The sequence below is a fragment of the Oncorhynchus clarkii genome, chromosome 23 (genome assembly GCF_045791955.1).
Source record: "Oncorhynchus clarkii lewisi isolate Uvic-CL-2024 chromosome 23, UVic_Ocla_1.0, whole genome shotgun sequence".
Classification (NCBI taxonomy): domain Eukaryota; kingdom Metazoa; phylum Chordata; class Actinopteri; order Salmoniformes; family Salmonidae; genus Oncorhynchus; species Oncorhynchus clarkii.
In genome coordinates, this window is record NC_092169.1 from 15,015,571 (window position 1) to 15,031,421 (window position 15,851).

Here is a 15,851-nt window from a genome sequence, read left to right on the forward strand (position 1 = left end):
CCTGGTTAAATAAAGGTGAAATATTTTTTTTAATAAAAATATACGGGAAATTTGAGTATCATGTATCATCTAGCCTAAACCTATTACTGTTACATTGAACTGGGTGAATGGAATATGAATGAGTTTCATCCAATATGCTGTAATAGAAATAAGGCCATGCTCTTGAAAACAAAACGTCCTCAATCATCTTAAATGCCACTGACCGCCACTGACCTACACAAACATGGGCAAACTCTTACTCTGCTCTCACACAAACACAAACACACACACTTCTAAATACACTATATACAAACAGTGTAGCTATTCCCTCCACAAGGCAATCAAACAAGCTAAGCGTCAGTATAGAGACAAAGTAGAGTCGCAATTCAATGGCTCAGACAGGAGACGAATGTGGCAGGGTCTGCAGTCAGTCAGGGATTACAAAAGGAAAACCAGCCCCGTCATGGACACCGACATCTTGCTCCCAGACAAACTAAACAACTTATTTGCTCGCTTTGAGGACAATACAGTGCCACTGACACGGCCAGCTACCAAAACCTGTGGGCTCTGCTTCACCGCAGCCAACTTGAGTAAAACATTTAAATGTGCTAACCCTCGCAAGGCTGCCGGCCCAGCTGGCTGGTGAGCTTACGAACATATTCAGTCAATCCCTATCCCAGTCTGCTGTTCCCACATGCTTCAAGAGGGCCACCATTGTTCATGTTCCCAAGAAAGCTATGGTAACTGAGCTAAACGACTATCGCCCCGTAGCACTCACTTCCGTCATCATGAAGTGCTTTGAGAGACTAGTCAAGGATCATATCACCTCCACCATACCTGACACCCTAGACCCACTCTAATTTGCTTACTGCCCCAATAGGTCCACAGACGATGCAATCGCATTCACACTGCACACTGCCCTAACCCATCTGGACAAGAGGAATAACTATGTAAGAATGCTGTTCATTGATTACAGATCAGCATTTAAAACCAGAGTCTCCTCCAAACTCGTCATTAAGCTCGAGACCCTGGGTCTCGACCCCGCCCTGTGCAACTGGGTTCTGGGCTTTCTGACGGGTTGTCACCAGGTGGGAGGGTAGGAAACAACATCTCCACCCCGCTGATCCTCAACACTGGGGCCCCACAAGGGTGCATTCTCAACCCTCTCCTGTACTCGCTGTTCACCCATGACTGCGTGGCCATGCACGCCTCCAATTCATTCATCAAGTTTTCAGACGACACTACAGTGGTAGGCTTGAGTACCAACAATGACGAGACGGCCTACAGGAACGAGGTGAGGGCCCTTGGAGTGTGGTGTCAGGAAAATAACCTCACACTCAACGTCAACAAAACAGAGGAGATGATCGTGGACTTCAGGAAACAGCAGAGGGAGCAACCCCCCCATATCCACATCGACGGGACAGTAGTGGAGAAGGTGGAAAGTTTTAAGTTCCTTGGCGTATACATCACAGACAAACTGAAATGGTCCACCCAAACAGACAGCTTGGTGAAGAAGGCGCAACAACCCTTTTACAGATGCACAATCGAGAGCATCCTGTGGGGCTGAATCACCGCCTGGTACAGCAACTGCTCCGCCCACAACCGTAAGGCTCTCCAGAGGGTCGTGAGGTCTGCACAACGTATCACCGGGGGCAAACTACCTGCAAACTACCGATTGCTCAAGTGCGTATAAATCGTCTGTCTTCAGTTGCAACACTCACTCCCGAATTCCAAACTGCCAATGGAAGCAACATCAGCACAATAACTGTTCGTCGGGAGCTTCATGTAATGGGTTTCCATGGCCGAGCAGCTGCACACAAGCCTAAGATCACCATGTGCAATGCCAAGCTTAGGATGGAGTGGTGTAAAGCTCGCCGTCATTGGACTCTGGAGCAGTAGAAACACGTTCTCTGGAGTGATGAATGACGTTTCCCCATCTGACGGACAAATCTGGTTTTGGAGGATGCCAGGAGAACGCTACTTGCCCGAATGTGTCGTGCCAACTGTAAAGTTTGGTGGAAAAGGAATGATGGTCTGGGGCTGTTTTTCATGATTCGGGCTAGGCCCCGTATTTCCAGTGAAGGGAAATCATAGCGCTACAGCATACAATGACATTCTACACAATTCTGTGCTTCCAACTTTGTGGCAACAGTTTGGGGAAGGACCTTTCCTGTTTCAGCATGAATGGTTTTTCGAGATTAGTGTTGAAGAACTTAACAGGCCCTGACCTCAACCCCATCAAACACCTCTGGGATAAATTGGAATGCCGACTGCGAGCCAGGCCTAATTACCCAACATCAGTGCCCGACCTCACTAATGCTCTTGTGGCTGAATGGAAGCAAGTCCCTGCAACAATGTTGCAACATCTAGTGGAAAGTCTTTCCAGAAGTAGAGGCTGTTGTAACAGCAAAGTAGGGACCAACTCCATAATAATGCCCATGATTTTGGAATGAGATGTTCGACGAGCAGGTGTCCACATACAGTGCAAAGTATTCAGACTCCTTTACTTTTTTTTGTTATGTTACAGCTTTATTTTACAATTGATTAAATCATTTTTTCCCCCTCATCAATCTACCCACAATACCCCATTATGACAAAGCAAAAACAGGCAAAAACAAGAGATTTTTGCAAATGTATAAAAAAAATTAACTGGAAATTTCACAATTACATAAGTATTCAGACCAATTATTCAGTACTTTGTTGAAGCCCCTTTGGCAGCGATTACACCCCCTTCTTGGGTATGACGCTACAAGCTTGGCACACCTGTATTTGTGGAGTTTCTCCCATTTTTCTCTGCAGATTTTCTTAAGTTCTGTCAGGTTGGTTAGGGAGAGTTGCTGCACAGCTTTTTTCAGGTCTCTTCAGAGATGTTTGATCGGGTTCAAGTCCGGGCTCTAGCTGGGCCCCTCAAGGAAATTGAGAGACTTGTCCAGAAGCCACTCCTGCGTTGTCTTGGCTGTGTGCTTAGGGTCATTGTCCTGTTGGAAGGTGAACCTTCCGAGATCCTGAGTGCTCTGGAGCAGGTTTTTATCAAGGATCTCTCTGTACTTTGCTCTGTTCATCTTTCCCTCAATCCTGACTAGTCTCCTAGTCCTTGCCGCTGAAAAACATCCCCACAGCATGATGCTGCCACCACCATGCTTCACCGTAGGGATGGTGCCAGGTTTCCTCCGGACTTGATGCTTGGCATTAAGGCCAGAGTTCAATCTTGGTTTCATTAGACCAAAGAATCTTGTTTCTCGTTATCTGGGAGTCATTTAGGTGCCTTTTGGCTAAATCCAAGCGGCCTGTCATGTGCCTTTTACTGAGGATTGGCTTCTGTCTGGCCACTCTACCATAAAGGCCTGATTGTTGGAGTGCTGCAGAGATTGTTGTCCTTCTGGAATATTCTCCCGTCCCCAAAGAGGAACTCTCAAGCTCTGTCAGAGTGACCATCGGGTTCTTGGTCACCTCCCTGACCAAGGCCCTTCTCCCCCGATTGCTCAGTTTAGCCAGTTGGCTAGCCCTAGGAAGAGTCTTGGTCATTCCAAACTTCTTCCATTTAAGAATGATGGAAGCCACCATGTACTTGGGGACCTTCAATGCTGCAGAAATGTTTTGTACCCTTCCCCAGATCCGTGCCTCGACACAATCCTGTCTTGGAGCTCTACGTCCAATTTGTCTGACCTCATGGCCTGTTTTTTTCTCTGACATGCAGTGTCAACCGTGGCACCTTATGTGCCTTTCCAAATCATATCCAATCAATTTAATTTACCACAGTTGCACTCTAATCAATTTGTAGAAACATCCCCAGGATGGTCAATTTCAACAGGATGCACCTGAGCCCAATTTTGAGTCTCATAGCAAAGGGTCTGAATACTTATGTAAATAAGATATTTCTGTTTTCTATATTTAATAACCGTGCAAAAATGTCCAAAAAACTGTTTTCGCTTTGTCATTATGGAGTGTTGTGTGTAGATTGATGAAGAATTTTTTTTTAACGTCCATTTTATAATAAGTTTGTAAAGTAACAAAATGTGGAAAAAGTCTAGGGGTCTGACTATTTTCCGAATGCACTGTACTTTTGGTCATGTATTGTATGTTCCTGTGACCATCCCCTCTGATGTATCTTTGATTATGCAGCTGTAGAGATGGGTGGTCCTGCCACTCCTCAGCCAATGCTTGGGGTGGGACTCACCATTTCAATCTGTTCATGGCCTGCAGTGTGACACACACACATATAAATACTATAATTAACTCATCAGGGATTCTTCAAAGTGCGACAATATGTCATTCAAGGTCACTCCCAAACCCTGCCCTCGACTCTTCTAGCTTCCCAGTGCTGTATATTTCACATATCCCTAATCACTAGCAGTTTACACACGCCATTGAAAATATGTTATAAGGCCGTTAAAAACCAGTGTGTCCAACTTCTCTCTTGTCCGCTAAAAGCGAATGTATTTTTTTAAGTGGACCTGAGGTTTTGATGTCTATTTTCTTTTCTGTTTTTTTTAGGGGCCTGTTTGCAAGTCATTACACTGAGACACATTACCTGGAGGATGGGAGTCCCGTCACTGGTGCTCACAACTCTACGGTAGGCTGGAGGTTGAGTGCTTCTGACATTCATGTTTGAATGAACATCGTGTGCTGCTGACTTTAAAGGATGGACCTTTAACAATGTCATGTGAACTCAAGTGATGCTTTTTGGATCAAATGGCTCTCAAGGCAATACAACACATGTCTGAAGTATAGACATGGCATGACATCTGAAAGATCAAATGTTTTGATCCAGTAAATGGATTATGACTAACTTAGTTTTTAGTGGGGAATATCTGTCTAGTTATTGACATAAAGCCATATTGACATGTAGACCTAACACTTGGTGAATTGATACAGGGTTAAAAACAGTGGCTGCAGAAAGTATTCACACCCCTTGAATTTTTCCACAAATATTGTTCTGTTACAGCTTGAATTTAAAATGTATTAACTTGAGATTTTGTATCACTGGCCTTCACATAATAGTCCATAATGTCAAAGTGGAAAAACAGTTACAGAGTTTAATGGCTGTGATAGGAGAAAACAGGGGATGGATCAACAGCATTGTAGTAACTCCACAATACTAACCTAAAAGACAGATTGAGAAAAAGGAAGCCTAAGGAACTAAAGTAAAACGGAAAAACATTTGTCAAAGAAGTTAACTTTATGTCCTGAATACAAAGCGTTATGTTTGGGGCAAATCCAACACAACACATCACTGAGTACCACTCTTCATATTTTCAAGCATGGGGGTGGCATCATCATGTAATGGCTATTCTTGTCATCAGCAAGGACTAGGGAGTTTTTTTTGCATAAAAAGAAACAGAATAGAGCTAAGAGGTTCAGTCTGCTTTCCAACAGACACTGGGAGACAAATTCACCTTCCAGCAGGACAATAAAGTAAAAGACCAAATATACCCTGCATTTGATTACCAAGACAACATTGAATGTTCCTGAGTGGCCTAGGTTTTGACTTAAATCAGCAAGACTTGAAAATGGCTGTCTGGCAATGACCAACAACCAACAAGACACAGGTTGAAGAATTGTAAAAATCATAATGTGCAAATATTGTACAATCCAGGTGTGCAAAGCTCTTAGAGACAAAAGATGTTATATGGGGTTGAGATCTGGAGACTGGCTAGGCCACTCCAGGACCTTTAAATGCTTCTTACGAAGACACTCCTTCATTGCCCAGGCGGTGTGTTTGGGATCATTGTCATGCTGAAAGACCCAGCCACATTTCATCTTCAATGCCCTTGCTGATGGAAGGAGGTTTTCACTCAAAATCTCACGATACATGGCCCCATTCATTCTTTCCTTTACACGGATCAGTCGTCCTGGTCCCTTTGCAGAAAAACAGCCCCAAGGCATGACGTTTCCACCCCCATGCTTCACAGTAAGTATGGTGTTCTTTAGATGCAACTCAGCATTCTTTGTCCTCCAAACACGACGAGTTGAGTTTTTACCAAAAAAGTAATATTTTGGTTTAATCTGACCATATGACATTCTCTCAATTTTCTTCTGGATCATACAAATGCTCTCTAGCAAACTTCAGATGGGCCTGGACATGTACTGGCTTAAGCAGGGGGACCCGTCTGGCACTGCAGGATTTGAGTCCCTGGCGGCGTAGTGTGTTACTGATGGTAGGCTTTGTTACTTTGGTCCCAGCTCTCTGCAGGTCATTCACTAGGTCCCCCCGTGTGGTTCTGGGATTTTTGCTCACCGTTCTTGTGATCATTTTGACCCCACTGGGTGAGATCTTGTGTGGAGCCCCAGATCGAGGGAGATTATCAGTGGTCTTGTATGTCTTCCATTTCCTAATAATTGCTCCCACAGTTGATTTCTTCAAACCAAGCTGCTTACCCATTGCATATTCAGTCTTCCCAGGCTGGTGCAGGTCTACAATTTTGTTTCTGGTGTCCTTTGACAGCTCTTTGGTCTTGGCCATAGTGGAGTTTGGAGTGTGACTGTTTGAGGTTGTGGACAGGTGTCTTTTATACTGATAACAAGTTCAAACAGGTGCCATTAATACAGGTAACGAGTGGACAGAGGAGCCTCTTAAAGAAGAAGTTACAGGTCTGTGAGAGCCAGAAACTTTGCTTGGTTGTAGGTGACCAAATACTTATTTTCCACCATAATTTGCAAATAAATTAATAAAAAATCCTACAATGTGATTTTCTGGATTTTTTTTCTCATTTTGTCTGTCATAGTTGAAGTGTACCTATGATGAAAATTACAGGCCTCTCTCATCTTTTTAAGTGGGAGAACTTACACAATTGGTGGCTGACTAAATACTTTTTTGCCCCACTGTATGTAATCAAGCTATATTATTGTTTTATCTTTCATAATTATTTTACAAATGTTAGAATTTTTCTTCCACTTTGACATTACAGAGTATTTTAATAAATTTTAAACCCACCTTGGAACCAACACAATTTGGATGTGAATATTTTATGAAGAGACTGTACCTCAAGTAGAGCTAGTTATCATGCTATTTACATTATTTCACAAAGCACAACATAAGTCCTCCAGAACCAGAACATGCTACAGTATATTCCAATGGATGTCAAGGCGATTTGTTAATGTTAGCTTACAGTTTGATTTAGTTAGTGGGTACTGTAAGTACACAAATGCTAGTGCCAGCAGTCAGATCTGGGTCACCTAAACTACTCTTCCTTACAGTAATTAGCTTAACTGTTGAAGGAAGTTTTGACAACAGGACAGCACAGCTTTTCTAGGCCAGCCTTCAGGTACAATGTGTTGAACCCTTCTGGGATAATCAAGCCAACCATTAGTGATTTTCAAAAGCATTTCACTTAACATAGTTCGCAGGCTTGTTCCCCTTCACAGCTGGATTGAGATTTGAAAATATGACTTAATTGAGCAGAGGTGAGGACAGTTTGAAAGGTGCTTGACAGGTGGAAGGGGAAATGGTTTGTGATTTGGCACTGATTGACAATCTATTTTCCTCAAAGCTAAAATACACAGTGATGTTCCTCTTTCTTCAGAACATGATTGGTGGTATAATATGAGTTATAGATCTGTCATTGTCATTGAAAGCAAGTCTAAGAAGCAGTAGATCAGCCTATGTGTGCTATACTTTCTATGCTTTCTGTTAATTTTTGTGTCTTTTACTTTCAGTTTTGTACACCAGCTTCAAACAGCTGAAAATACGATATTTTTGGTTATGGAAAATATATTTCACAGCGGTTTAGATGGTGCGATGATTCTCTACACTATACTTGCTTGTTTTGTCACATAAACTGAAATTAGGCAAACTCTTAGAATTTTAGCAACCAGGAAATGCTGGAGTGATTTCTGCATAGTGCATCTTTAAATTAAAGTCCAATGATGGTAGTGACTGCGCATTACTGCTTATCACTTAGTAACATAACTTTATTTTAATAAAATATTTTATTTGTTTTATTTGATGACTTTATTATTTAATTCCAAGTCATCATCTCATCTCTATAGAGCTGCTGCCTATGCTGTCTGACAAAATAACAATTTTAGTAGTTCTTCAAAGTAAATAAGGCATACTTTTATGACTGTTGAATACTAACTATCAATCAACATGTATTTTCAGGCTCGTGAAGCAACTGCTTTCTATCCTCTAGATCGAGTGTACTTTCTTCTCTCAGTCTCTGAGTCTTCTCCAAACAGACCGGCCAAGTTTCAGTGGGTGCGAAATAACTTATGGTCATTGTAGTTAATTACCACGTTTTCTGCGCTAAAGTATGTAGAATATTGGCCTGTTGGAAACTACTGATTTATCTCGACAGAAATTGAGCTCACAGAAAAAGAAAAATGTAATTCAAATAATTGAACCGACGGCGGTAAATGAGTTGTTTAAAAAGCAACATTTTGGTTAATAGTTCAGCACTACCATTCATCCTCTGAATGGCACACATACAACATCCATCTCTCAATTGTCTCAAGGCTTAAAAATCCTTCTTTAACCTGTCTTCTCCCCTTCATCTACACTGATCGAAGTGGATTAAACAGGTGTCATCAATAAAGGGATAATAGCTTTCACCTGGATTCACCTGGTTAGTCTGTCATAGAACGAGCAGGTGTTCCTAATGTTTTATACACTCAGTATTGAACATTTTTATTTTATTTAACTAATATTTGTTGGCTTATTTATGCATTTGGTCTTGTGTCTTGAAAAGAATACTATCCTAGTAGCAGTCAGATATTTACAATGTGTCATGAATACTAGGCTAGTTTTTTTGCAAATAAGCTAGCTAGCTAGCTACCTACAGTAGATGATATTAGCAACATCAATCCCTTATCATTTCTGCTAACTATATGAATGACGTGAAATCTATTTCAATTCATGGTGTCTAAATGCAGTGCTGTATTAATGCAATTCAGAGCTAACTTTTGACAAGTTCTGTTACAGATTCAAAACCATATTTACCCATTGCAGATTGTATCCATAGTTATGAATGAATAAGCATATTTACAGTGCCTTCAGAAAGTATTCACACTCCTTGACTTTTTCCACATTGTGTTGTGTTACAGCCTGAATTTCCAATGTATTGTCACTGGACTAGAAACAATACCCCATAATGTCAAAGTGGAAGGCAAAGTTTTTAATTCATTAAAAATCAAACGCTTAAATGTCTTGAGTCAATAACTATTGAACCTTTTGTTATGACAAGCCTAATTAAGTTCAGGAGTAAACATATACATAACAAGTCACATAATATGTTGCATGGACTCACTGTATGCAATAATAGTTTTTAACATGATTTTTGAATGACTACTTCATCTCTTTATCCCACACATACAATTATCTTTAAGGTCCCTCAGTCGAGCAGTGAATTTCAAACACAGATTCAACCACAAAGACCAGGGAGGTGTTCCAATGCCTCGCAAAGAAGGCCACCTATTGGTAGATGGGTAAAAAAAGAGACATTGACTATCCCTTTGAGCATGGTGCAGTTATTAATTACACTTTGGATGGTGTATCAATACACCCCAATCACTACAAAAATATAGACATCCTTCCTATCTCAGCTGTTGGAGAGGAAGGAAACCGTTCATGGATTTCAGTGGTGACTTTAAAACAGTTAGAGTTTAATGGATGCGATGGGAGAAAACTATGGATGGATCAGCAACATTGTAGTTACTCCACCATACTAAACTAATTGACTGAGTGAAAAGAATGAAGCTTGTACAGAATAAACATATTCCAAAACATGCATTCTGTTTGCAACAAGGCACTAAAATAATACTGCAAAAAATGTGGCAAAGCAATTAACTTTTTTCATGAATATATAGTGTTTTGTGCAAATCCAATACAACTGAGTGTCACGCCTTGACCTTAGAGATCCTTTTCATTCTCTATTTTGTTTAGGTCAGGGTGTGACTAGGGTGGACAATCTAGTTTTCCTATTTCTTTGTTTGGCCTGGTATGGTTCCCAATCAGAGGCAGCTGTCTATCATTGTCTCTGATTGGGGATCATACTTAGGCAGCCTTTTTCCCACCTTAGTTTGTGGGTTCTTGATTTTGTATAGGTGCTGTGTAGCCTGCAGAACTTTACGTTCGTTTTGTATTTTGTTGTTTTTTGGTGGTCATTTTAATAAAAGTAAGATGTTCGCCTACCACGCTGCACCTTGGTCCAATCCTTCCATCGACGAACGTAACAACTGAGTACCACTCTCCATAGTGGTGGCTGCATCATGTTATGGGTATGCTTGTAATCGTTAAAGACTGGGGAGATTTTCAAGATAAAAAATAAACTGACAAAATACCACAGGAAAACCTGGTTCAGTCTGCTTACCACCAGACACTGGGAGATTAATTCACCTTTCATCAAGACAAAAATCAAAAACAGAAGGTCAAATCTAAACTGGAGTTGCTTTCAAGAAGACAGTGAATGTTCCTGAGTGTCTGAGTTACAGTTTTGACTTAAATCTACTTGAAAATACCTGAAAATGGATGTCTAGTAATGATCAACAACCAATTTGTCATTATGGGGTATGGTGTGTAGATGGGTGAGGGGAAAATCTATTTAATCCATTTTAAATTCAGGCTGTATTACAACAAAATGTGGAATAAGTCAAGGGCTATGGATACTTTTAGAAGGCACTGTATTTGACAAGAATGCTACTAGTCACCCATCATTCACATCAAACACCTGAACTCCAACAATGTTTTAAAGTAATCAAAATAGTTAACAATGCATGCATATGCCTTTTATACATAACGTATAAACATCTGACGATGTAAATATTAAAATTATTTATTTATCAATGACACAAACCTGTGACATCGAAGAGCACCATATGAACTATTATTACTATCAGAGAATGCACAGTTTCTTATTCTTTTCCATTTTAGGAATTAGACCAGCACAAATAACACAAAATGTAAAACAGCATATTGTGATTTTTGTTGGGTGAGTTTAAAATGAAGAAACAACTGGATGCATAAAGGTAGGTTTAATATGAAATACTAGATCTACTCCAGCAGAATGAGAAACACCATTGGTGTCCATGTTTCTGCTGTCAATTGTGAGCAGCGCATTTACCACTAGTGTTAATGTATTTCAAATACTTAAGACCCCTTTTCCAGCTGACCGGGAATCAAAGCATTTGCTTTTCCACATGTTTTGGATGGAGATTTGTTGAGAAATGTACACAGTGCCTTCGAAAAGTATTCAGACCCCTTGCCTTTTGCCACATTTTGTTATGTTACATCCTTATACTAAAATTGATTTTAAAAAGAGTAATACTCAGCAATCTACACACAATACCCCCTAATGAAGCGCAAACAGGTTTTTAGACATTTTTGCAAATGTATTAAAAATAAAAATAAACAGAAAAACATTATTTACATAAGTATTCTTACCCTTTGCTACAGTGCCTTGCGAAAGTATTCGGCCCCCTTGAACTTTGCGACCTTTTGCCACATATTTCAGGCTTCAAACATAAAGATATAAAACTGTATTTTTTTGTGAAGAATCAACAACAAGTGGGACACAATCATGAAGTGGAACGACATTTATTGGATATTTCAAACTTTTTTAATAAATCAAAAACTGAAAAATTGGGCGTGCAAAATTATTCAGCCCCTTTACTTTCAGTGCAGCAAACTCTCTCCAGAAGTTCAGTGAGGATCTCTGAATGATCCAATGTTGACCTAAATGACTATTGATGATAAATACAATCCACCTGTGTGTAATCAAGTCGCCGTATAAATGCACCGGCACTGTGATAGTCTCAGAGGTCCGTTAAAAGCGCAAAGAGCATCATGAAGAACAAGGAACACACCAGGCAGGTCCGAGATACTGTTGTGAAGAAGTTTAAAGCCGGATTTGGATAAAAAAAGATTTCCCAAGCTTTAAACATCCCAAGGAGCACTGTGTAAGCGATAATATTGAAATGGAAGGAGTATCAGACCACTGCAAATCTACCAAGACCTGGCCGTCCCTCTAAACTTTCAGCTCATACAAGGAGAAGACTGATCAGAGATGCAGCCAAGAGGCCCATGATCACTCTGGATGAACTGCAGAGATCTACAGCTGAGGTGGGAGACTCTGTCCATAGGACAACAATCAGTCGTATATTGCACAAATCTGGCCTTTATGGAAGAGTGGCAAGAAGAAAGCCATTTCTTAAAGATATCCATAAAAAGTGTTGTTTAAAGTTTGCCACAAGCCACCTGGGAGACACACCAAACATGTGGAAGAAGGTGCTCTGGTCAGATGAAACCAAAATTGAACTTTTTGGCAACAATGCAAAACGTTATGTTTGGCGTAAAAGCAACACAGCTCATCACCCTGAACACACCATACCCACTGTCAAACATGGTGGTGGCAGCATCATGGTTTGGGCCTGCTTTTCTTGAGCAGGGACAGGGAAGATGGTTGAAATTGATGGGAAGATGGATGGAGCCAAATACAGGACCATTCTGGAAGAAAACCTGATGGAGTCTGCAAAAGACCTGAGACTGGGACGGAGATTTGTCTTCCAACAAGACAATGATCCAAAACATAAAGCAAAATCTACAATGGAATGGTTCAAAAATAAACATATCCAGGTGTTAGAATGGCCAAGTCAAAGTCCAGACCTGAATCCAATCAAGAATCTGTGGAAAGAACTGAAAACTGCTCTTTCACAAATGCTCTCCATCCAACCTCAATTTTGCACGCCCAATTTTTCAGTTTTTGATTTGTTAAAAAAGTTTGAAATATCCAATAAATGTCGTTCCACTTCATGATTGTGTCCCACTTGTTGTTGATTCTTCACAAAAAAAATACAGTTTTATATCTTTATGTTTGAAGCCTGAAATGTGGCAAAAGGTCGCAAAGTTCAAGGGGGCCGAATACTTTCGCAAGGCACTGTATGTATGAGATTCGACATTGAGCTCATTTGCATCCTTCTTCCATTGCTAATCCTTGAGATGTTTCTACAACTTGTTTGGAGTCCACCTGTGGTAAATTCAATTGATTGGAAATTATTTGTAAAGGCACACACCTGTATATATAAGGTCCCACGGTTGACACTGCATGAGTAAAAACCAAGCCATGAGGTCGAAGAAATTGTCCGTAAAGCTCCGAAACAGCATCGTGTCGAGGCACAGATCTGGGGAAGGGTACCCAAAAAAAATTCTGCAGCATTGAAGGTCCCCAAGAACACAGTGGCTTCCATCATTCTTAAATGGAAGAAGTTTAGAACTACCAAGACTCTTCCTAGAGCTGGCCTCCCGGCCAAACTGAGCAATCGGGGGAGAAGGGCTTTGGTCAGGGAGGTGACCAAGAACCCGATGGTCACTCTCACAGAGCTCTAGAGTTCCTCTGTGGAGATGGGAGAATCTTCCTGCAGGACAACCATCTCTGCCGCACTCCACCAATCAGGCCTTTCTGGTAGTGGCCAGATTGAAGCCACTCATCATTAAAAGGCACATGACAGCTGGCTTAGAGTTTTGCCATAAGACAACTAAATGATAAACAACATTCTTTGGTCTGAAGAAACCAAGATTGAACCCTTTGACCTGAATACCATGCATCACGTCTGGAAGAAACCTGGCACCATCCCTACGGTGAAGCATGGTGGTGGCAGAATCATGCTGTGGGGATGTTTTTCAGTGGCAGGGATTGGGAGACTAGTCAGGATCGAGGCAAAGCTGAACAAAGTAAAGTGTAGAGAGATCCTTGATGAAAACCTGCTACAGAGTGCTCAGGTCCTTAGCCTGGGGTGAAGGTCCACCTTCCAACAGGACAACGACCCTAAGCACACAGCCAAGACAACGCATGAGTGGCTTCAGGACAAGTCTCTGAATGTCCTTGAGTGGCCCAGCCAGAGCCCAGTCTCGAACCTGATCAAACATCTCTGGAGAGACCTGAACCTGACAGAGGTTGAGAGGATCTGAAGAAAAGAAAAGGAGAAACTCCCCAAATACAGGTGTGTCAAGCTTGTAGTGTCATACCCAAGAAGAATCGATGCTGTAATCGCTGCCAAAGGTGCTTCAACAAAGTACTGAGTAAAGGGTCTGAATACTTATGTAAATATAATATTCTCATTTATTTTTTTAATGAATTAGCAAATATTTCTAGGAACCTATATTTTCTTTGTCATTATAGGGTAGTGTGTCTATATTGATGAGAAATATTATTTTAGAATTTGCTGTAACATGACAAATGTGGAAAAAGTCAAGGGGTCTGAATACTTCCCGAAGGCACTGTATATGCCTAATAAAAAAAAATGTTTTCATTTAACAACCAATTTTACATGTTCCACTGAAATGACCAAAACCAACAGTTAAAGGTCACATATTTTGAAAGTCGACTACGTTATGGTGTCTGGCAGCTATTTTCATTTAAAAGTTTCCTTTCCAAAACACAACTGACTAAGTATTTATGGACATTATAAAACCCTAAATTGGTACACAAACTCAAAACAAAATATCATAGTGTCATAAAGAATGCTAAGGTAAATGCTAAACATAATGCTACCCAATATACACTACATGACCAAAAGTATGTGGATACCTACTCGTCAAACATTTCATTCCAAAATCATCTGCATTAATATGGAGTTGGTCCCCTTTTGCTGCTATAACAGCCTCCACTCTCCTGGGAAGGCTTTCCACTAGATGTTGGAACATTGCTGTGGGGACTTGCTTCCCTTCAGCCACAAGCGCATTATTGAGGTCAGGCACTGATACTGGGCAATTAGGCCTCGCTCGGTGTCAGCGTTCCAATTCAGGTGTTTGATGGGGCTGAGGTATGGGCACTGTGCAGGCCAGTCAAGTTTTTCCACACCGATTTCAACAAACCATTTCTGTATGGACCTCGCTTTGTGCACAGGAGCATTGTCATGCTGGAACAGGAAAGGACCTTTCCTAAACTGTTGCCACAAAGTTGGAAGCACGTAATCATCTATAATGTAATTCTATGCTGTAGAGTTAAGATTTCCCTTCACTGGAAATAAGGGGCCTAGCCCGAATCATGAAAAACAGCCCCAGACCATCATTCCTTCTCCACCAAACTTTACAGTTGGCTCTGTGAATTTGGGCAAGTAGCGTTCTCCTGGTATCCGCCACACCCAGATTCGTCCGTCGGACTGCCAGATGGTGAAGCGTGATTCATCACTCCAGAGAATGCTTTCCACTACTCCAGAGTCCAATGGCGGCAAGCTTTACACCACTCCAGACAAAGTTGGCATTGTGCATGGTGATGTTAGTCTTGTGTGTGGCTGCTTATCCATGGAAACCCATTTCATGAAGCTCCTGACGTACAGTTATTGTGCTGATGTTGCTTCCAGAGAAAAGTTTGGAACTTGGTAGTGAGTGTTGCAAACGAGAATGATTTTTACACGCTACAAACTTCAGCACACCATTCTACTGCCAATATTTGTCTATGGAGATTGCATGTCTGTGTGCTCGATTTTAGACAGCTGTCAGTAACGGGTGTGGCTGAATTAGCCGAATCCACTAATTTGAAGTGGTATCCACATACTTTTATATATTGTTCCTGTATGTCTATGGCACCGACATGTTCATGTTGAATGGTGACTCAGCCAAGTATTTTCATAGCAATGCTATTTCAAAAGGAGTCTCCTTTCAGAGCAGTAAAGGGGTCTCTTTTGGAGTCAAGTCAGTACATCCTTAGTGATTGTGTAAAAGTATGAACTGGCTACGGAAAATGCCAGCTTCAAGTATTTTGTCTCACAGTTCAGTACTGGCGTTCAGTATTTTTCAAACTGACTTTTGGCTAACAAAGCAGTTGGTCTTAGAGTAATTGGTGTAGACTTGAATGAAGCCATTCAGCCATAATACAGAGTTTTGTTTTGACTCCAAACCAGACACTTCCTCATCATACTGTCTCAGACAGACAGTAGCT

The 15,851-nt window shown here is 41.1% G+C and overlaps 1 protein-coding gene across 1 annotated transcript in view; it reads left to right on the forward strand.

The window, feature by feature from the left end:
• The window catches only part of LOC139381440 (disintegrin and metalloproteinase domain-containing protein 12-like), a 148,811-nt gene that overhangs the window by 93,696 nt on the left and 39,264 nt on the right, over positions 1-15,851 (forward strand). The window contains exon 4 of the mRNA XM_071124957.1: positions 4,474-4,552. Within this exon, the coding sequence (XP_070981058.1) occupies positions 4,474-4,552 (79 nt within the window). The remainder of the gene's footprint in view (positions 1-4,473; positions 4,553-15,851) is intronic.